General features: G+C 40.8%; 3 protein-coding genes across 9 annotated transcripts; all 3 read left to right on the top strand.

Moving 5' to 3' along the window:
* Nucleotides 1–1129: 1129 nt before the first annotated feature.
* On the top strand, nt 1130–4596 carry LOC102713953. 2 transcript variants are annotated; one of them, XR_005812048.1, is made up of 4 exons: nt 1130–1471; nt 3280–3379; nt 3610–4188; nt 4287–4596. XR_005812048.1 is itself a non-coding variant. In XM_040525129.1 (3 exons), the coding sequence occupies exons 1-3, from the start codon at nt 1207–1209 to the stop codon at nt 3680–3682; spliced, it is 438 nt and encodes a 145-aa protein (XP_040381063.1). In that variant the 5' UTR covers nt 1130–1206; the 3' UTR covers nt 3683–4252. The 2 variants fall into 2 exon arrangements, 1 of the variants encoding a protein (XP_040381063.1); XM_040525129.1 differs by lacking the exon at nt 4287–4596 and having other exon boundaries at nt 3610–4252.
* A 2578-nt stretch (nt 4597–7174) lies between these two features.
* Nucleotides 7175–10269, top strand: LOC102714232 (heat stress transcription factor A-6a). The gene is made up of 2 exons (XM_006644238.3): nt 7175–7617; nt 9191–10269. The coding sequence occupies exons 1-2, from the start codon at nt 7219–7221 to the stop codon at nt 9932–9934; spliced, it is 1143 nt and encodes a 380-aa protein (XP_006644301.2). The 5' UTR covers nt 7175–7218; the 3' UTR covers nt 9935–10269.
* A 3098-nt stretch (nt 10270–13367) lies between these two features.
* LOC102714507 (zinc finger CCCH domain-containing protein 7) lies at nt 13368–21561 on the top strand. 6 transcript variants are annotated; one of them, XM_015832726.2, is made up of 12 exons: nt 13368–14736; nt 15173–15235; nt 15348–15476; nt 15954–16004; nt 16589–16729; nt 16840–17611; nt 17692–17768; nt 17897–17998; nt 19532–19641; nt 19940–20038; nt 20245–20811; nt 20927–21561. In XM_015832726.2, exons 1-6 carry the CDS (start codon nt 13528–13530, stop codon nt 17401–17403), a joined length of 2157 nt encoding a protein of 718 aa, XP_015688212.2. In that variant the 5' UTR covers nt 13368–13527; the 3' UTR covers nt 17404–17611; nt 17692–17768; nt 17897–17998; nt 19532–19641; nt 19940–20038; nt 20245–20811; nt 20927–21561. The 6 variants fall into 6 exon arrangements, with proteins under 6 accessions (XP_015688212.2, XP_015688211.2, XP_015688210.2 ...); XM_015832725.2 differs by having other exon boundaries at nt 17900–17998; XM_015832724.2 differs by having other exon boundaries at nt 16840–17409; nt 17495–17611; nt 17692–17998.

Consider the following 21561-nt stretch of genomic DNA (forward strand, 5'->3'; position numbering starts at 1 on the left):
ACCATGATAAGTCAACATGTTACCTCACATGTAACATGTACGATACCTAAACAATATCATGTCTGAAACTAGTAGTATTATGTCTTGTAATGTTGAGACATATGTATATATCCACAAAGTACCATCTTGATAATACATAATAAGTATCATGTACTTTCCTTGTGTGACTAAACATAACATAACAGATATAAGACACATGGTATCGTACTTTGCTTTTTGCTACTTTGTTTTAAAACCAGTTGATACTCATAGAAATTACGTAGGTAACACAGTGTGTAACATAAGTGATATCTAAAAGGTACCAACTTGGTACTATGTTAAGTAATATGGTACCTTACATGTATCATGCATGATACCTCAAGATATCAGACATGCTACATCTATACATACGAGGCACCATACCTAATACCTTGAGATATCATACACGATATATATGAGGTAACATGGTACCTAAGGAGTACCATGTTACCTGGTAGGTAGTACTCATGTTACTAAGCTTGTTACCTGGGAGGACCATGTTACCAAGCCTCGTACCTTTCAGGTAGCACACATGTTACCAAACATGTTATCTAGGGATACCACGTTACCTGGACACTTCATTAAATATATATTAAATATATGGTGAGTACAAACCAAACACATTCACATGTATTATAACTCTTTCTCTGTTCATCTGTACCGTTGAGCGAGATTGAGCGTGCAAAGGCAGGAATCGCCGAAAGCTTGTTCGTGCAACTGCATGCAGCGGACGCGCTCCTCGTCGGCGTCGTTGAGCATCGTTGAGTGCGTGGAGACGCGCGAGCAGCATGCATCGGCAGCGAGGAGGGCTACATCGGTAGCGTCACGACGGTGAGGAGCGTGGCAACAAGAAATCAGCATCGCGATGGCGAGGAGCACAGCTGCATCGTGCAGAGGAGCGTGTCACGTACAGCAGCGCCGAGTGTCTTGTTTGCTATCGAAATCGTGGTTAAAAAACCGGCTATGGAGCAGAACACCATGAGTCGTCGCTGACACGATTAAGTATAGATTAAGTAGGGCGGTGACACACTGACACGATCATAGGGTACTGGCCCATTATCACCTTAACTGGGCTCGACTCCGTATACGCTCACACCGTCAGGCCCATTCAGCCCGAAAACCAGTTCACCAATAGCTCGAGCTGACCGGAAAGGGCGGAAGCTCCTACTAGCTAGGGTTTCTGAGGAGATGGCGTCGGCGAAGGCGAAGACCCTAGCGCGGGCGGGCTCCTCCCTCCTCGCCCGCCTCCTCGCCTCCCCGTCCCCGCTTCGCGCCGGCCTCCCTCCGCCGCCGCCTCTGCTCGCTAGGCTGCAGCCGCACGTCATCCCGCCGCCGCCGCCGGAGACGACGGTGGAGGCCTACGAGGCGCAGGCGGTGGCGAGGCTGAGCTCCCTGCCCGGAGAGATCTCATTCCCCTGCGGCCTCCCCTCGCTCCGGTTCCTCATCGACGAAGGTACGGTTTCCACATGAATGCTTGTGCTCTGTGGTAGCAGTCGCATAGCGTGTATATGCCGATATGGTTGCCGTCTTGTGGTTGTGTGCAGGATGAATTGGGATATATGTTTTATTGCCGTGCTTCGTTCACTCTTGACCCTGTGGCAGTGAGAGTGGGTTAGGCCATTTTCTTCATTCGTTCGATTCTGTCAGAATGGTTTAGGAAATTTTAATTTGATTAAGGTCTGTTGATTGATTTGGTTGGTCGTCAGCCAATTACTCTGCAATCTTTTTACTGCTTAACGGTGGCATGAGCATGAAGTATATACATCTGTTTATTAATTGAAATTAATATGACCTGAGAAGATGTCTTCTGTTTCCTGTTTATTGGATGTGAAATTTTGAAAAGGTTGACATCATTATGATAAGTTGTGTGATTGTTTGATCTGGTCTGCTAGAGTGTATACTTCGTATATCTGCAGGGCCAGTTCTATAATTTCGAGGGCCCTGGGCGAACTCGGTGCCATAAGCTCTTTAGGCTTAATATTTTTTACTTGTAGTATATATTGTATAATCATTTATCCTCTAAAGGGACACAAATAAACATCATTAACATGATAAACCAAGTATTAACTCTTTAAGATTTAACTTGCAATATAGTCTCAGTTCTAAATTTTGATAAATAATGTTGACACTAAATTGAAAACTAAAATAAAGAAAATGAATATGAGTAAAAAATGAACCAAATCAACAAAAATAATTTATGATTAATTTTTTTATTTGTGTTAGCGATTTAAAAGGCAATGCTGGAAAAATTAAACTACAATAAGAATACCTTAAGATCAACTGTAAGTCTAATATTAAGTTTCAAAATTCAAATTTTGGCTATGGCAAATAAGCAAAAAAGTAAATGATAGAGCTACCAACCTTAACCAATAGACTATCATCATCTATTAGTTTCGCAAGTTGATTAATCATCTACTTTTTTAGAAAGAACAGATAAAAAACCACATGAGCATATAAATACAAATTTGACTGGGCCCCCTCCCAGCTGGGGCCCTAGGCGGGTTGCCCCTCCCGCTTAGGCCCTCAGCCGGCCCTGTAGATGTGAATCATAGATTGTAGTACTGTTTGCAGTTCTATTATATTGTTCATCTATAAAATGGACCAGTTCTTAGTGACCTACTTTATGAAAAAGAGAAAAAGAAACCATGCCGTTCATACATAGTTTGGTGAATTACCTTCACACTTAGTTAATGAACGGTGAATTACCTTCAGACTTAGTTAATGAACGATTACCGTGTTACGCAGAGAAAGGTACAATAATTGGAATCCATTATGTACTATGTTCAATTTCATTGATGGCTTGGTGCCATTTTTGAAGCTTGCATGCCAACCAGAGATGCAGAAAACATGGAATAGTAAACAGTTACTCATCAACCAACTGAAAATTAGCATTCATATCGATAATAGAATAGAGGTTATGGAGCCTAACTATTACTGAACTTATGAAGTAGTGGTGGTTCAGTTACTTCAAATTAAAATTCTGGCTGTAAATGTTTTGAATTTTGAAAAACATTCTAATTTTATTTTGCAATCTGGCTTTATCTGCATGGTGGCATATGGTGTTGTTTGTTGTGCTTCTGCTGCTCAAATTGTGTCTTACTAGCCATTGTTATGTGTACGCTACTGAAATGGTTAATGAGTTACTCCATATACTAGGAATATGATTGTGATATGGTGAGTGAGGATAAAATTGTTATTTTTGTCAGTCAGACTGGCTTCCATGGTTTCTAATTTGTTGCCTATCTCTTTTGCTCTTCTTAGGAAAGGATCCTGGTGCTAATGAACCCCTGGAGCTACTTCCAAAAAGAACATACCAGCCCAGTACCATCAAGCGGAAAAGAACCCATGGGTTTCTTACACGGTATCTACAACGGCTGATCTAATTGAACTTTATGTTGTTTTTGCTTGTGTGAGGGGTAAAGGCCCGTGCAAAAGATGCTAACATTTAAAGTTACAATCACTCTCTTTTGTACATACTTATGGGACATGTTATTTTGGGCTACCAAAATCCAATTACAGCGAGTGTAGCTGTGGTTCAGGTGCTTGCGTTTCAGTGCACTGATATCCTCTCCTCTTCTTTCTCTTAAACAGAAAATCAACCAAAGGTGGGCGTAAGGTTATTGCTCGGAGGATTGCCAAGGGCAGGCACAGAATTTCAGTGTAGTGAAAACTCATAACCATCTCTGGAGGTTCTTCGGCAACTTCACATCATCCATTCCATGAACATCCAAGAACACTCAGTTTCTGCATGCTTTACCACCCACACCGTGGAGGGACACACTTGCAGCAGAAGCAGTGTGCCATGTACCGAATTCCTTTATGAAAAATAAACTAGCCAATGGACTGATTGGCACTGCTCTTGGCCAAAGGTTGTATGCACCCATGTCTAGTTCCATCTGCACAACCGCAGCTGGCAGGGGCCAAAGCCAAGCTGCTGTCTTTGTGCGTGAGATCATTTGCAACCCTCCTATTTCTGTTGTTTATTCGTGAGCTAATCGCAGTCTGACGCCATGCTGAGCTTGCTTGGCAGGCGTTCTTGTTCCCTGTGTAACCAACCGGGATTAATCTTTTCCTCCAGGCCGGTGAAGACGGGGAGAAGAAAATTTGCAAAGCTGCATTCGTGTCTCCTGATGACTCCTGTCGCCATTTGTCGACAGGAGAATTCTGGACGTACCTGCCGCTTCAAAACTAGTATTATTATTATTGTTATTATTGAGAATGTTTGATAGCTAAACCCGGTGTTTCTCTGCCTGCGCGGCGCATGGCAGGACGTGTTTGGTTTCTCTTGCTTGGCTGGTTTTCTGTACCTGCTGCGACGTGGCTGTAGCGCCGTGTGTACGTGGATGCCCTGGAGCTGATTACCGGTGTGTGCCGCGGATGCTGAGAGTGAGGCTACTGTGCTGCCTGAGCTGATGAGACAGCAGTCAAGCAGGTGGTTGGTCCGCATGCTTTTGGTTCATCTCTGCTAGGCGTGAACTCGCACGTGTCAGTTAGATTATTGTTGTTTTGTTCCACGGTGGAACACTAGGGTATTATTACTCTCTGTCGAAAATAAGCTCATTTAAGTTGTTTTATTTAAATTTTTTTTGATTAATACTTGTATTGCTGTTAGATGATAAAACATGAATAATACTCTATGTCTAACTAATTTTTTTGAACATTTATATAAAATTTTCAAATAAGACAGACATAGAAATTAAAAAATGTTTTTTTGATGGAGGAAGTATGTTTAGAGTAAATAAAGAGAGTATTAACTTTGATCCAGAATATAAATATTTATAAATATTATTTTGTATAAATTAAAGAGATTAAAATTTTCTTTGCAGTTAGTTTAATGGTTAATTTTTGAATTGACTAGATTCTCGCATCTGATTGATTTTGGAATTGTTAGAACGATTAAAATAATATGAATCAGGGTAGAAATGATTATATTTTGGTATAAAATTTAAATCCTAAAATGTTTATATTTTAGAATGGATTGGTTATGTTCTATAATTCATATTGAAAATTCACATGGTATGACATAGTTATACCTCTCCAGTATATTTTAAGAGAATACATAAGATCATTTTTTTTAATCTTTTACACATTTTCCTATATAGGAGTGCTACTTTAAATTTTCATTTACAACCAGTTAGCCGCTTATAGATTATTGATATTAAGAAGAAACCACACCCCTGGCTACACTGCAAATAGCCAATTGAGGTACCACATAGTAGTCTTGGCACTACACTTTAAGCTTCGATGTTTGTTAATTCGTCATTGCTGGAAAACACTATGTGGATCTATGGCACTATTATATGATTGGAAACAACAGGGGTGATAAAAAACCAAACTCATATTTATAAATAAAAAATAATTTATGAATAAAAAATTTATATATGTATTCTTAATGATCTAAAAGTCAATTTTGAAAAATAAATTTTAGTAAAAAAACCCTTAAAATCAACTTCAAATTTAAGATTGACAATTTAAGTTTTGGGTTATAAGCGTAAACAAAAGCGAGAAAATGATGGCGAACATTTTCACTGCAAAAGACTTGCTGTGGTAAGGTGTACCTGGACTTTCTTTTATCAGTCATTAGGCTCTATCATAAACTTTGCAACATTCTCACAATCATGGATGTTCTAGATAAATTATACACAACCCCATCATTATAAGAAACCCTTGCGTTCATCCTGCTCTCCCAGGCCATGACAGTATAGGAAAGATAGCAGTCGAATATCATGATAGACGGAAAGACAAGACAGAGAAACAAATAAAGCAATAAAGAGCAAATAATCAACCCCCCTCACACTACCACACCGAAAAAGAGGCACTGAACGTTACGAGAGATACCAAAGTAAGAAAACGAGAGCGAATAAAGAAACAAAATACACCGAACGGTGGCACGTTATTACCAGTGATGTCATGCGACGGAATATTACGATAGATACATGCCAAAAGGAAAACGAGAGATATAGCACGAACGTCTTCCCAGTTTCTAAAATTATACATGAGTATTACGCCCTTATTTTTTTCTAGAAAGTCAAAATTTAAAATTTTAAACTTAAATTTAGAGCTGATTTGGAAGAGTTTTTCATCATGATTTATTATTTAGTCTTGACTTTTTAGATGGCTAAGAACATGTATATACAAGTTTATTTACAAATTATTTTTTATTTGTAAAAATATCATTTAGAAAAAAACCAAACGATTGCCTCATATATTTTCACGAGATAGCGTAGTAGGATTATTTTTGTTAATGGACTTTTGCAAATTTACTAATAATTTTTTCTTTAATTGTATAAGGATGTTATTGATTTAATAGTTCTAGTGATATTTTTATAACTAGCATGACGGCCCACACAAATTGCGTGGCTAGCATTATTATATGGGGTCTCTTATCTTGATAATACTTAATTTTTAATTGTTTATAGATGGACTCTTCCCTCAATATAAATTATTTTAATTTTTTAATCTGAAATTGGATTTTCTAAACTATATTTACACATGGACTATTTTATAATATTTTTTATTTTTAATTCTGAAACTGTATGTATAATCAGATTTTTTTTGTTTTTTTATTAATGTAGGATTGTCTAGCCCGTGATAGTAAACGTGAAGGCTATTTTTTCTATTATTTTATATATATAATATTCCCTCTTATCTTGTACGATTAAAAAAGTTTGTTTTCTCTTTTTTTTTTCTTGTTTTTTTGATCTCTTGTTTTCTCTTATAGAAAGTTTTCTTTCCTTATCTGATTTCAATTTTTCAATTTTCTTATTTTCTCTCGATTAATGTGGGATTTTTTAGCCATGAGAATAAACGTGAAGACTCCTTTTTTATTACTTTTTATATATAATAGATAGATTTTTTAGTACTAATTTTATAATAACGTTTTAAAACAACTCTACCGTTGTCCTTTTTCTTTAAGCAGTGACATGTGCTTTTGAAACCTTGTTGCTGAAGGCAGACATTTTTGAGACACAAGCGGCAGCAGCAGAGAGCGGTGAGTCACGGCGATCTCTGCCTCGTGTTAGCCATGCGCGTGCGCACAACGCCACACCGCTTCCCGCCTGACCCCTCCTCCCCCCGTGGGGCTTAACGCTTTTATTATTATTAGATAGACACAGACGCAAACACAAACCGTGTCCTCCTCACAAAATCTCATCAAACGCTTAAACCCCAGCACCTCGCCGCGCCGCGCCGCGCAGCCACATGGCGATGGCGTCCTCCACCTCCCCCTCCCCCTCCCCCTCCCTCTGCCGACTGCTCGTCCCCAGGCCGAGCCGCCCGGAGGGACTGGCGGCTCCTGCGGAGGCGGTGAAGCGGGAGGTGAAGGCGGAGGCGGGGGTGGAGGTGGATGTGGAGGTGGGTGGCGTGGCGCCGCGCCCGATGGAGGGGCTCGGGGAGGCCGGGCCGGCGCCGTTCGTGGCGAAGACGTACGAGATGGTGGCGGACGCGGGCACCGACGCGGTGGTGTCGTGGTCGTGGGGGCCCGACGGGAAGGGGAGCTCCTTCGTGGTGTGGGACCCGCACGCGCTCGCCGCCGGCGTGCTCCCGCGCTTCTTCAAGCACGCCAACTTCTCCTCCTTCGTCCGCCAGCTCAACACCTACGTAAGTTATTATCGCCCTCCTCTCCTGCGCTCGAGGTCATCTCCGGATTCAGATTGCTGTATATGAATTGCTATGCTGGCTGGCTGGTTGCCCCCGCGTGGCGTCCTTGCGGTTGCGGTGATTTCATTTTGAATTTCTTTTCAAACAGCTCTTGGATGTTCGATTCCGGCATAAAATGTTGGTGTTGGTTGTGCATACTCCCCTCTGCTGCTAACCTGTTTGTTAGTGATCGAATAAATTTTATCTGGAAGAGGAAAAAAAAGATGAAACGGTTCCAGTTCGTTCGAAATCGAAATTCGTACTATGTTTCCATACTGAACAAGAACCATATCATGTATGAAGTATGGAGCTGTAACTGCCCTACGTCGTAGGTTGCTCGTGTCCGCAAATTAGCACGCGTATACAATTAGTTAGTCCACTCATCCTGTTTTTGTCAAATCGGTGATAATAGCAAGAGTTTCACCAGAATTTAAATCATGCTTAGGTTGGTCAAGATTAGACTTCGAATGGTATAGAGCCAAGCTACGCCTCTATATATACTATTTTGTTCTACCTCTAGTTTAGTTTATTGCATACTACTAGTAGAGATTTTGTATTACTGTGAAAATGGAAATTCTCAGCCATGTTTTCAGTAGGATGCTGAATATTCAATCGTGAAAATGGAAATTCTCAGCCATGTTTTCAGTGGGATGCTGAATATTCAATGGAACTTGTGTGATGCAAAGTCATGCTAATCACTTGCATCCATGACCCATCTGTACTACGGGACAAATTGTTTTCTCTTGGTTTCAATTTTAGCCCCTCTGTGATGATGCCTTTGATTGGATTTCATCTGCTCCACTATGACGGATTTGGCATATGTTATGTCTATTCACGTTGCAACCAAGATACTGATCCATAAAATAAAGCACATAATATTCCTTCTTCTGGGCATTACAAGTGTCCAGGTAGCTCATATGTCGTACTCAAATTCTTTTCCACCACTCTGAAAGACCAAATACCTCGTGACCTGTCCAGCCTTGAACAGTTAAAAAAACTAAAGATGAGATGGTAGCATGATCTTGCTGAACTATGCTCCCTTTTTAAAATCTTTATTGATGATGTGGAGCTCCATGCTTTTTAGGCATGTACCAGGACATTTCTGATTTCATGAGCTACAGGACGGTTACCTTGTACTTGTTAGTACTAACTGCATCTTTCACCGTGTTCTCAGTTCTTTGGCTGGTTGTGTTTACCATTTTTGCTGTCCACAATTTCTTTATGCAGCTATACTTGTCTAGATGTAGATAGACATTTGGTATATTAGGCAACTACTGAATATAAATCATTATTAGCTGAACCTTCTAGCTAGCTTCTGGGTAACGCTGGTCCTGTGGTTCAAAGGTAAAAGACAGGAGTGCAATTACTTGTTTAATTCTGACAGACTACAATTATAGACTAATTCCTTTGTGAATAGGCACATACCTACCATTGATTTTCAATCCCTAAATGCTGCAGGCTTACTAGACTGAGATTAAGTCCTTGCAGTCACTTCCGGAAAAATTTACCATGTCTGCCTGCTGTTGCTATATAGGGATTCCGAAAGGTCAATCCAGATCGGTGGGAGTTTGCAAATGAAGCCTTCTTAGCTGGTCAGAAGCATCTGCTGAGAAACATCAAGAGGAGGCGTGTTTCCAAGCCTCTCGTGGATTCACATCTAAGAAATAAAACCAGTGTTGTTTTTGGACAGCCTGAGGCTCTTGGTGAGGTTGGCAGCTTGAAGAGAGACCGTGCAGCTCTCAGAGCTGAGGTCATCATGCTTAAGCAGCAGTACAACAACTGTAAATCTCAGCTCATTGCCATGGAGGAGATGGTCCAAAACATTGAAAGAAGGCAACAGCAGACCATCAACTTCTTTGCCAGGGTACTTACCAACCCGGTCTTCGTGCAGCAGGTTTTACTCAACTATGTGAAGAAGAATGGCCTAAGAGGCAGTGCAAAAAGACAACGGCTGATGGAAAATGAAGAACATCATGCTGATTTGCCATTGAACAAAGGTACGGAAGCTGCATCTGCGATGTCAGCTGATGTTTCTGCAGGGAGCACTGGCTGCGGCACAGTTGGGAACGACGAGGTCACTCCTAAATTCAGTGTCCAGAACATTGACAATATGTGTGATGATGTCTGGGAAGAGCTGGATGCCTTACCTGAAACTGGGATGGAGCAGGAAGACAAGGCCGGGATTTGCTTCGATGTCGAGGAGTTCGTCGGAAGGCCTTGTGGTTGGGTTGATGATTGCCCATACCTGGTAGAGCCAATGCAGTTTGTGGAACATTAGAGGCATGAGAAAATGCAATCTACCGTTAGAATAGTGGAGCTTGTTTATAGAGTATGAATATCTGTATATCAATTACCCACTTCAGTCAACCAACTTAAGGCTGGCCCTCTCCGTACTGTCAATAGCATGAGCTCCTAGAACACTGAGCTCAGATATAGAAACAAACACTCTGGTAATGCAAGCCAGGTGTTTGTAAAAAGTTATAGGCGTATTAAAGTTTTGTTATTTGTAAATTCTGCTAGATGCAGCAAATATATCGTGATGTTTATAACTTTGTATACCGTCTGTGCAATGTAGCTGAGAAAATATATGGACTCCAGTTATGCCAATATGGATGCGTGAATTATAGTGTTTTTTTAATATGCGAAATATAGAGAAAATTGCTCTTTACATTTATACGTGTGCTCAACTAATCAAATTGGCTGCGAAGTTTGCTGTCATTGCTTTATATATTTTTTTTTCAGAGCATGGCATTGCTTGATATGATAGGATAAAAAGGCCACCTTACTCAACCAGTTGCAGCAAAGCCCATTAGGCCCACTAACTTAGTCGAGTTTACTTTCTGGGCTCCCTAAGGCCATGTTCGCTTAATCTCAATCACACGAGGATTCAAAGAGATTAGGGAGGGATTTATTCCACACCTATTGTGGTGTAGAATTATTCTCTCTAAATCCTCTTCAATCCCTCTCTCTTAGGGAATAACCGAACATAGCCTAAAAGAAAAAAAGTTCAGAGGACCCTCTATTAGCGGTGGATGGTGAGAAAAAAACCGAACATTGAGTCGCACCGAACCTAAGTAGCAGTTTTTTCAGTTATCGATTGGAAGTTTGATTTTTGTTTTGATCCGGGTCGGTCTTCGGCTTAGAGATCGGTTTATATTTGTTGTAAACCGAAGACACTGAACAAACAGAAGTCCTCATGTAGGAGTTGATTAGCTGTCTTGTCCCAAGTGATTATCGTATGCATGCGCATAATTTTCTTTTTCCAAGTAGTCGTGGGACCCATTAACCGTCGTGGACCGTACGTCATGCACGTGTGACATGGTCAGTAGATACGAGGCCTATTAACGCTTTGCTCATTGTGCCACGAATGTATGAGGATTCTCCTGCTCGATATAAACCGAATTGGAGAAACCGAACCGAGCAAACGAAACAACCGAACGTCCACCTGTACCTCATATTGTTGTCTAGTTTAAAAAAACATGTTTGAACCACAAAATAAAACACATCCTTCTTCTTACAAAACCAGGTTAATTGAGATCCTTGGGCAGTATTGCTCGTGGTTTTAGCACGGCAAGTTGACCAAAGTCCACTCTTTTGAGTGAAAATAAAAGTGGTGCCCACATTTGAGTGAAACATTAAATTTGAATGACTACTACGTGGATCTTATGTGACACTTCAATTAGAAAAACTTATTAAAAAATATTGTTGGTCTCATATTTTTCAACAAAAGGGTACTTTTTAGCTGACATCTACATTCAACTGAATATATGCAACATTTTTAAAATTACGAATTTAGCCCCTCAAACAACCAAATTTGAAATTGGCTCCTATGAAAATTTGAACTCAAAACTCTTAGGTGCTACTCAGTTCACTGTAGCTACCAGATTACATGTCCTTTCATGTAGGTCTTGTATGTCAACAAAATATTAAACCTTCTTTCCTTCCTTACCTTCTCTACTTCCTCCTCTTCTTCTTTCACCTCATCCTCCCCCTTTCTCTCCCTCAAGGAGAGGACAAAGGCGAGGGAGCCGATTAGGGGTGGACAGAAAGCTCGTGGTTCGTTAGCTCGCTCGACTCGTGACAAACTCGGCTCGGCTCGACTCGACTCGTTTTATTTTTCTAACGAGCCGAGCTAGCATTTTAGCTCGTTAGAGATAACGAGCCAGCTCGAGTTGGCTCGTGAGCTGCTCGCGAGCCTAACGAGCTAGACCAAAAACACAAGATTCACCAGTGTTCATTGATTTCACCCTGGAATGCATGTGTTTAGTACTTCATAGGTTCACCATGTGATTTGTTGGTTCAAACTTTAATATTTAAATACAATTTCATATAATTTGCATGTTTGAAATAAAAATTTGCTTATATAACCTATTAAAAAATTATTTAGGTTAACTTTTTATGCATGACTCACGAGCCTAATGAGCCAACTCGAGCTTTATAACGAGCCGAGCCGAGCTAGGTTTTTAGCTCATTACGATAACGAGTCGAGCCGAGCCAGCTCATTATCTTAGCGAGCTGGACCGAGCCGAGCCGAGCCGAGCTGGCTCGTTATCCAGCCCTAGAGCCGATGAGCTCAAGCTCCGTAGGGTAGCCACACGAGGAAGGGCCTTAGAGGCATGTCGTGTCTCTAAGAAGGTGACCATGGTGGTTTGTGGTGGCAAAGGACTAGGGAGGCGAGGGTGCCAACGAGCTTGAGCTCCACAGGTCAGCTGATGAGGAGAAGGTCAAGGCGATGCGTTAGGTTTGCTTAACACAATGGTGAGGTGGTGCCTTTATGAACACCTATATCCTTCGCGACACAAGCACCAGCAGCACCCTATCCACAACCTCCATTAACCTTAGGCTTCCTAGGAGTACCACTGCTATCATCTTTTGTAGTTATCGAGAGAGGGCACAATGGTAAGGAATGAGAAGGTCGTCACTAGCGCTACAATTGCGAGTGCTTGCGTGAACAACAGGAGCACAACTTAGCCCATTTTAAGCTTACTCCCACCAACCCCATCTCGCTAGTCATGCCACTGTGGTTGCCAACTTCACGATGGTAGAGCTAGTCATCACATAATCTCACATATCGGCACACTGCCATACCATTAATGTCCTTGTCCCTTGCCATCGAGAACACCCGAGAGAAAAAGGGAGAGAGAAGGGAAGAATAATATGGGAGAGAGAGGATGAAATATTGGTCCATTTTATTTTTGCTATCTAAGCACTTATTCAGCGTAAGTGCACCCGAGTCAACTTGCAATATCTATGAAAACAACCGGCCATAATATCAAAAAGACTTAAACTAACCCTGTTTTGCAACATACTCTCCGTCCAAACATATTAAGAGACTATTATGTTTCACCTTATTCTTAAAAGTAAGATATTTTAGGATAATAGTTGTCACACCTATTGGTTCACATTTAAATTTCTTTTCTATCACACCCCTCAGCTACCTTCCCATCCCAATAACCACTCATTTAATAAATGACATACTAGTCATTTCTTTCTATCCTTAATCAATCATTTTTTTCCATCCTTAATCTTTCTAAATACTTAATCTTTCTAAATAGAGAAACATCCCTTGTATATTGGACAAAAGGAGCAGGGTTTTGCGGTTTAAGGAAGTTCTCCAAACTCAATGATGACAAGACAAGGGACCTGCAGTGGACTTCTTCCCCCATATAAGAAGGCTATGTACTCTTTCTGAGCCCGTGGCCCATCACACCCTTTGCCGCCTCTGCCTGCGATGGGTTCTCCTCTTCCTGTCGCGCCGTCACGCCGCCGCCGACGAGCTCCCGCGGCGAGGCGAGGCGGCGCAGCGCTCGGAACCCCTAAACCCTAACCCCGGCCTGTCCAGTGGTTCCCCAGTCTTCGGTCCCTTCCGCGATGGAGGAGCCTGCGCTCGCGCCGCCCGCGGCGCCTCCTGGCTCCCTCGCCGCCGCCCCCCCTGCCCCCGGTGTCCTCTCTCGCCGGAGAGCCCATCTCGACAGCGCCTCCTACCGCGCGCTCTCCCGGCTCTTCTCGCACTGCCTCCACCTGCACCCTTCGCTGCGCACGGAAGGCGAGCCTGCCGCCGCCGCCGTCCCCCTCGGCGACTCCGGCGGGCTCCCGCATGGGGGTTCGCCGCCGCCGCCGCCTAAAGACGCGGGGTTCGACCCGGGTACTAATATAGAGGTGGAGGCGGCTCTTGGGAAACCTACGCCCCATGAGACGCCTTTGATGTCCGGGTTCCCGGATGGCGCCGCGAATTCTACCACCGATCCGGGGGTGGTGCCGCACGGCACGCCGGAGAGTGGAGTCCAAGGGGTTGAGCGGGTGGAGAGTGTGGAAGAGTTAGTTCTAACAGGAAGTACCTCCGCGAAGGCTGGTGACGGTGGCGAGGAGTTGGGGGCTGGAGCTACACTGATGGGGGAAGACGATGCCTTGCGGTCGATGCAGGCTTGCTTAGACGGCGAGGATAATGAATTGGTGAATGAAATGATGGGTAATGATGATGATCTGTTGCAACTCGATGCGATGATGACCAATTTTTCAGGGTTGATTGATGATGCCAGTGATGCCAATGCCGGCATAAGCTCAGCACCGAGCTGTGGAGTAACTGGAGGCAAGCTTCAGAGTGATAGCAGAGTAGCTGAGGAGGTGAAAGAATTGGGAGCTGGGATTGGCAATGACAGATACCAGGTGAAAGAATCGGGAGATGGGATTGGCAACGACACGTCTCTGATCAGTTCAGACCATGTGTCAATAGATGGCGGTGATCTAGATGGTGGTGATTTTGAGGAAGGAGAGATTGAGGATGATATGCAAAATTTAGATGTAGATGATTCTGGCAATTCAGAACTTGAAGATAAAGATGCAAAAGGTGAGGAATTGAAAGAGGATTTTGTTAGTAGAAAGATGGGGGAGAATGGATCATGCAGCTATGATGTAAGGAGTCACAATTTGCATTTGATACCTCAAAAAGGAGATGTCAACTTTGTGATGAACACGCAATGTAATAGCAAGGATGATTCCCAAATGCATGGTGCCAGGGCACAAGCAGTCAGTTATGATGAAGTTGTGGATTGGAATGAGACACCTTTGCCTGATGATAAGGTATTGCTGAATGTATATAGCTTATTTATCAACCAGAATTAAGTACAAGCATGCCATGTTCTTTATTTTTTTTTGTTGCTTCATGTTCTTTATGCACAAGTTTGATTAGTTTTTTTTTTCTTTTTTTGCTAGGCAGCTGTAACTTCTTGTTTGATGTCTAATATTTGACTGTATTCAGTAGCTTATTTTTCAATCATGCCATACATGCCTTGCTTGAAGTTCTTAAACTTAGAAGAATACAATGCATGCAGTTTGATTATGAAAATTTACACTTCATGCAGCAGCATGCCTGTTTTTGTAACCTCATCACAGTCAATTTACATTGCAAGATTTTTTTTAAGAACATGATATACAATAAATTGATTCTTGTGTGTTAAGATTTTCTGCTTAGCTACATAAATATGGATTTTCAGTCTGTTCTATATCAATATTTCAGGCTCCCAAACATGGGAACAAGAGAAAGCGCCTGTTGACAGAGGAGAGAAAAGCTAAAAAGACGGTATGTTCTGATCTCAGTACCATTTGAGTTCAATCTATTTGTTGAACTGGGTATTCGAATTGTTTTTACCTTTGGAAGTATTAAGATTGCTTTCAATGCTATTGGTATGCAGAAAAATAAACGAATTAAAAGAGCACTGCAACGGGAAGCTGAAGGTGTGAAAAGACTGAAACTTCAACCAGTTATAAAGCCTAAGGTGGTGCAGGATTGCCGCTTCTACTTGCTTGGGAAGTGCCAGCAGGTGAGTTTATTGGCCATTTAACCTGTTTCTCAGTTTGGACAGATTTAGTCATCTTCTGCTTCTCTTTTGTATCAACAAGAATTAATACTCTTTGTTGTTGTGAACTTCACAGAACATGCCCTTGCCTTGAAACATGTTGTAGCAGTTTTCTGGACACACTAGTTGTATTTATATAATTTAGTAATGAGCGATATCTATTGCATAAGATGCATATTTTATATTCAATGTGCACTAGGTAGTACCTGGTGATGACTAGCCCTGCCTAGGTCTGTATATTTGCTGCATTGGTGTGCTGCCTGAGAGCCTAGCACATGAAGGCAGTTTATATAATCATATTGTTTCCACAATGTAATCTGTCCGTTTTATTATTTTTTAGATGTGCTATATATAAAATTATAAATATGTTGCAAAGTATCGGTAAACAATTTTTCACAGGATTCACTTTACTAAATAACTAATTTTCTTCATTTATTGCAGGGAAATATGTGCAAGTTCTCCCACGATACGACACCTTTGACAAAATCCAAGGTATCCATTTCATAGAAATTCATCGTATGCTTGCAGTACTCATAGTGTATTACAATAAGATCTGTGTATTCTGTTGAACATATGTGTGTATTCTATATGGTCCTCCCACACACAGGCATGAGCACATTTCGTACACACCAATGCTTACCACCTATTTTGTTAGATGAAAATGTGCCATCAACATTAATTTGAACCATGCAAAGAACAGGTCCACCCTGCACATATTATGAATACTTATCTATCTATACTCTAAAAAATGACTCAAGTGGTGGTGTGAGTGGTAAATCTGCCACCACCCACCAAATGACATGTGGGGCCACGAAGTTGGTCAATATTCAACACCTTGGAGTGGAGAAAACAATATTCAGTACCTCCTTACAGCACATGGGTATTTAGCTAGTACTGTACTGAATCATAAACCTCCTTGCAGCCCATGGGTATTTAGCTAGTATAGTACTAAATCATAAACTAAAGTGTACCCAAATCTTGATCCAAGTATTGGTAGGGAACTTCTTGTTGTACCTACCTTAGTTTTTGAGGGTTTGCAAAACTTATTCTAATAGTTCTTTTTTTTCTCTTGGCAGCCCTGTACGCATTTTGCACGCGGATCTTGTTTGAAAGGAGATGATTGTCCTTATGATCATGAGTTGTCAAAGTACCCTTGCCACAATTTTATAGAAAATGGAATGTGCATCAGAGGTGATAAATGCAAATTTTCTCATGTGGTACGTAATTTGACAAATTATTCTCTTATTTAATTACAGGTGTTATAGCCTGATAGAATTTAAATATTAACAAATTCTGTGAATTAAGCATACTGTGCAATTGTTGTCAGATAACTACTGCAGAAGGTCCCTTAACACCAGATGCAAAGAAATCTAATGCGTCATCAGTGCCTGAAAAAGTAAACTACCGAGACCAAACAAGTAGTCAGAAAACTTCGACAGTGTACAGTGGTGAACCTTCTGCTCCTACCGAACATCGTTCCATCCTTAAAAATCTTGCTGGCATCTCAGGAAATGCTCAAAAGGCACCTGGTCGTATCCCAAAGGGTATACAGTTTCTTCATTTCAATAAAGCCAGTTCAGATTCTCACATTCTGTATCAGGATGTTCTGTCCACTGAGAAGCATAAGAATCCAATTGGTGGTCAACATCAGAACTTTGGAAAACCTCTACCTGCAGAAGGAGAAAAAATTGCCAAGCACAATGGACTTAGATCAGCTCCCCTGTTGGATGAGAACAGCTCATCAAAACAAGCTAATCTACATGCGTGTTCAGAGCCAAAGAAAAATAGTTTGCCTACCACTGCTTCAGTGCCCAGCTTAGCAAGCACTGAGAATGAAGTTTCAGAGGCGTCTAGGATTTTGCAGGAATTCTTGTTCAGTCCTGGCAAATAGAGTGAAGTATGAAACTACTACTATACCTTTGATACCCTGTAGACTACACATGTGCATTGGTAGTTCAATAAATGTTCCTTTGATTTTGCAGCATACTTGGATGATGTTCAGTGATGAACCTAGGCCCATGAGATTATGCAGCATTTTTTGATATTCTGCGCACCAGTTTTATTGTTGTAACTGCATCTTGCAACTGCTGTTTTGATAGGTAGGAAAAAGAACAGCATTGCTGTGATGTTTTATCGTGCTTTAGTTACCAAGAAAGTTCATTCTGGACTTATTTTGCAGAATTTGGGACAAAGATTTACTGTCAGATTTTGAAGATTAGCTGCTGTCAAATGAATGTACCTCAGTTCAATCCACAGGTTAGTTCCATTGAGTGGATGGTTCTGAGTTGTAGGCTTAATGTTGCAGTAAATATGCCCCTTGAGTCAGTAATCTGTAATTTCATGAAAAAGTTGATATGATTCTTTTCTTCTTGCTTTTGGCGTAGCAGGCCTCCCTTTGGGAGGCCCACAAGCTATTAGCTCCATGGTAAAGCGCGTCCTGGATAATTGGGTCATTGTTCCTGGGCTGAGAGCCCATGAGACACTTTGTAAGTTGTTCTGGGTTAATTAAAGAAATGTTTATCATTAATTGCTCCCTCTCATTGCTGATATACAGATATATATTATGTCAGTACTACTCTGTTACTCAATTATTGCTTTTTTTTTTCCTAAAAGATGATTGATAACACTGATGGTTTTAACTTCTCATTCTTAGCTGTTAGGAATTCTAGGACACTATAACATTCATATTTTTCCACCTGTAACATTCATACAGATATACAAATCTAGGATGCTACAGACTTAAAGAACTACAATACTTCAAGTTGCATGCATACAGTATAGCAAAAACCATAGTTTTTTTGGCAACTGCAGTATTTACCTCAGTTTTGTATTTAAAGAAAAAGGTTGTCTGTCTAGTTTGTCATTGTAAAGGAAATTCAGACATGTTGGGTGCATGGAACTAGCACGTCGGTACAGGAAGCATCGATGTGTACTGACACATGCCTAGATTTTATACATGCTAAAAATCATTTGTAATTCAATCTGTAAACTTAGATTTACTCACATATAAGAGATATACTTAAAACCACCTTACAGACAAGAGTATAATACCCCAAGACTTTCTGATATTCAAAATTGCTGTGGAGTTGCTTCACTTTCCTTTTTTTAAAGGAGTTCAGGAGTGGAAAACACTAATGGCATTGAGAAAACTATTTGTTGTTCTCAAACTCCTTAGAGTATTTGATACTATAGTACATTTTGTAAACCACAATACCCTGAAAAAACTGCAAACTATTGCATTCTCAGAATTTTTTTTTTCTTTCAGTCTTATATGGTTAATTAGCATTGTAGGTCCTGTTTTTTACCTAGGTTAACTAACCCAGATTCTCTTATTTTTGGCACGTATGCTTCCCAAACTGCTAAACGGTATGTATTTTGCGAAAATTTTATATAAGAAAGTTGATTTAAAAAATCATATCAATCTACTTTTCAAGTTTTTTTATAGCTAATAATGAATTAATCATATGCTAGTCCACTGCTACGTTTTGCGTGCTGGTTACTTACCCCACAGAAGAACACGGCCTACCTGTGCATTGCAATGGATGGCAAATTTATATTTTATTTAACTTTATAAGTTCACAATATAGAGAATAACCCTCATAAAAATATATGGTACATGATCACATGCAAAAGTAAAGAGTTTTTTTTCTTTTTTTTTTTTTAAAAAAAGAAGATACGCAAATGGCACATGGTGCACATGTCTGCATGTATATATCCACAGAAGATTATTCAAGAGTGGGTGGGTGTAGGAATATACCGTCATCACAATTTCTGTAAGAAGAGTAATGACATTACCTCTTCTCATGACGGCACAAGTAGCTTCATCGTGATAGAACTTGAACCTTTTAGAACATTGATTATAATTCTTTCCCATCTCGTTTCCGCTTCTCTGTTTTTACTTGTGCACATACTGGTGTTTTCTTTGTTAATATTTACTTATGAGTGTCTATGAATTATGATGGTAGTAACAACTGTTTATTTTGTGTGCATGTGCATTTGTCTGTCTTTGTGGAGTGCAGTTTTGGAGGTTTATGAGATTTTGGTGGACTAGTTTGTTGCTTGTTCGTCTACGAAATAGTCAACTACTTAATCTTCTTTTACAGAGTTTAAGTATGTTTCTTCAATAAAGGTGAATATTGAATACAACCTAGTTACCATAAAATAAGAGATCAAATTTACAATTGTTTCATCATAAATTTTGGACTAAATGCATAATCAGAAAGTTAAAAACTTTGAAGCGTGCTCTTTCATTAAATATGCATTCAAATACCCTGTACACGTAAACTACATGCTTATGAGTTGCACAGTTTACTTCCTGTGGAAATATTGAACTAGATCTTTGTTGTAATTATTCCCTGTGATAATTGAGTGTTGAACTTATCTGCAGATTTGGAATTGAAAATTTGATGTTTATCTCTCTATTTTAGGGCCATGGAATTCCTAAACACCATTTATGACTAAGTAAAGCAAATGAGAATGGAGATTTGATGTGTCATTCATATCTGTACAAGGGCTACTTTTTTGAGGTACCTCTGTTGTCAGGTGTATTCATTACGGCACACATTTCTTTCTGTTGGGCTGTCTATTGCTAGATGCATCCACACGAACATGCACATTGTACAAAGCAATTTCTCCAGCTGCTTTTCTATCAAGCATCTGCTGTGCTTATCATTAGTAGGAAAAAAAAAGAGGAAGATTAACCTATCAATCTCTCTTTTTATCGGGCATTCAGGGCATCAAGTTTTTTGAGCCAAAAGCTTTACTTCATTGCCATGTGACGATGGCAGCTAGAAGATTGCCGTTTTAGTCGTCGAACAACATGATTTTGGGTTACAAGTGTGCCAGAACCATGGGTCCTTCACAGGACACCAGCGTCAGCCTGGTTGTTCAAGCTTACATGCACGTAGCGCTCTGGAATCTGGATTTCCGTCCTATCTCTTGGTTCAGAATTGCTCGTGAAAAACTGAAGACTATCTTTGGTGCCGTGGGTCACATGTGCAGAAGATAAGGCCCCAGGTATGAGCTGGAACGTGTGATTGTTGTTTGCTACTACATCGCAAGCTTTGCTTGGATCTGTCCCTGCCTACCTAGCTGCTGTCAAAATCTCCGGCTGGTGTTGTTGCATCGGTTCAGAATTACGCTTCACATGATCCCCTGGGAGGGCTCACATGGCGTTTCATCACTTGGTGCCTTCCATACAAAGGAATCACCTGAACTACATGTCCCTCTCCACTGCTGCCATCACATGCCCAAGTGACAGTGACTGTCTATCTCACTAAACAGTCCATCTTTTACTCATGTAATGGCCCTACCTCCTGGAAATGAATCGTTCTTAGCAAATATTCTCGTTGTATCAACGGCCCATTTATTAGAAGTGCATTAGTTAAGATGGAACTGTCATTTTTTTTTTGCAGGTTACTTTTACCACGTATGTGAGCCGTGCCTGCGTTGTTGGTTTGTTATCTCGGTGGTCAGTTACTGGAATATTTGTGTCACTGGTGAAAGCAACTGACTAGAAAAGACCTGAACGACCTGTATGCGTTGGAGATGGATAAGTTCCATGGCATGTCAACTCAGGTGAAAACGGAAGCCCCAAAGGAGTGGACGGTAGCTACTTGGTCGCTTTCCTTGGTATTATGATTGTGTCTGCGTTGGAGATAAAGGAATTCCTTTTCTGTTTTTTTTCCCTTTTTTCTGAACTTGAGGGGATGTTAAGCTTAAGTATTTATTTACTTGGCCCAAACTATAGAGCTAGGTTGAATAGAAAAATGATGATTAAATTTTACAAAACCATGCTTGCTACGAGAGGCGGAGCTCCAACAAAATGATGAGAAGTGCTACTTATTTGTATTTTTTCTTTCAGTTGAGTCCAGGTTGTGGGTAACTGAGTTTGGATTGAGTGTGGTGTATATATGATAAAAATAGATAAACTTTAGCTAAATTTTTTTTTTTTTGGACCGGGCCCCTAGGAACCCCCACCTAACGCAGCTCTGTCCTGGTGTTCTACGATTGAACTTTTGTAAAACTATGTATTTCAGAATTAAGACCG

Source organism: Oryza brachyantha, chromosome 1 (assembly GCF_000231095.2).
Source record: "Oryza brachyantha chromosome 1, ObraRS2, whole genome shotgun sequence".
Classification (NCBI taxonomy): Eukaryota; Viridiplantae; Streptophyta; class Magnoliopsida; order Poales; family Poaceae; genus Oryza; species Oryza brachyantha.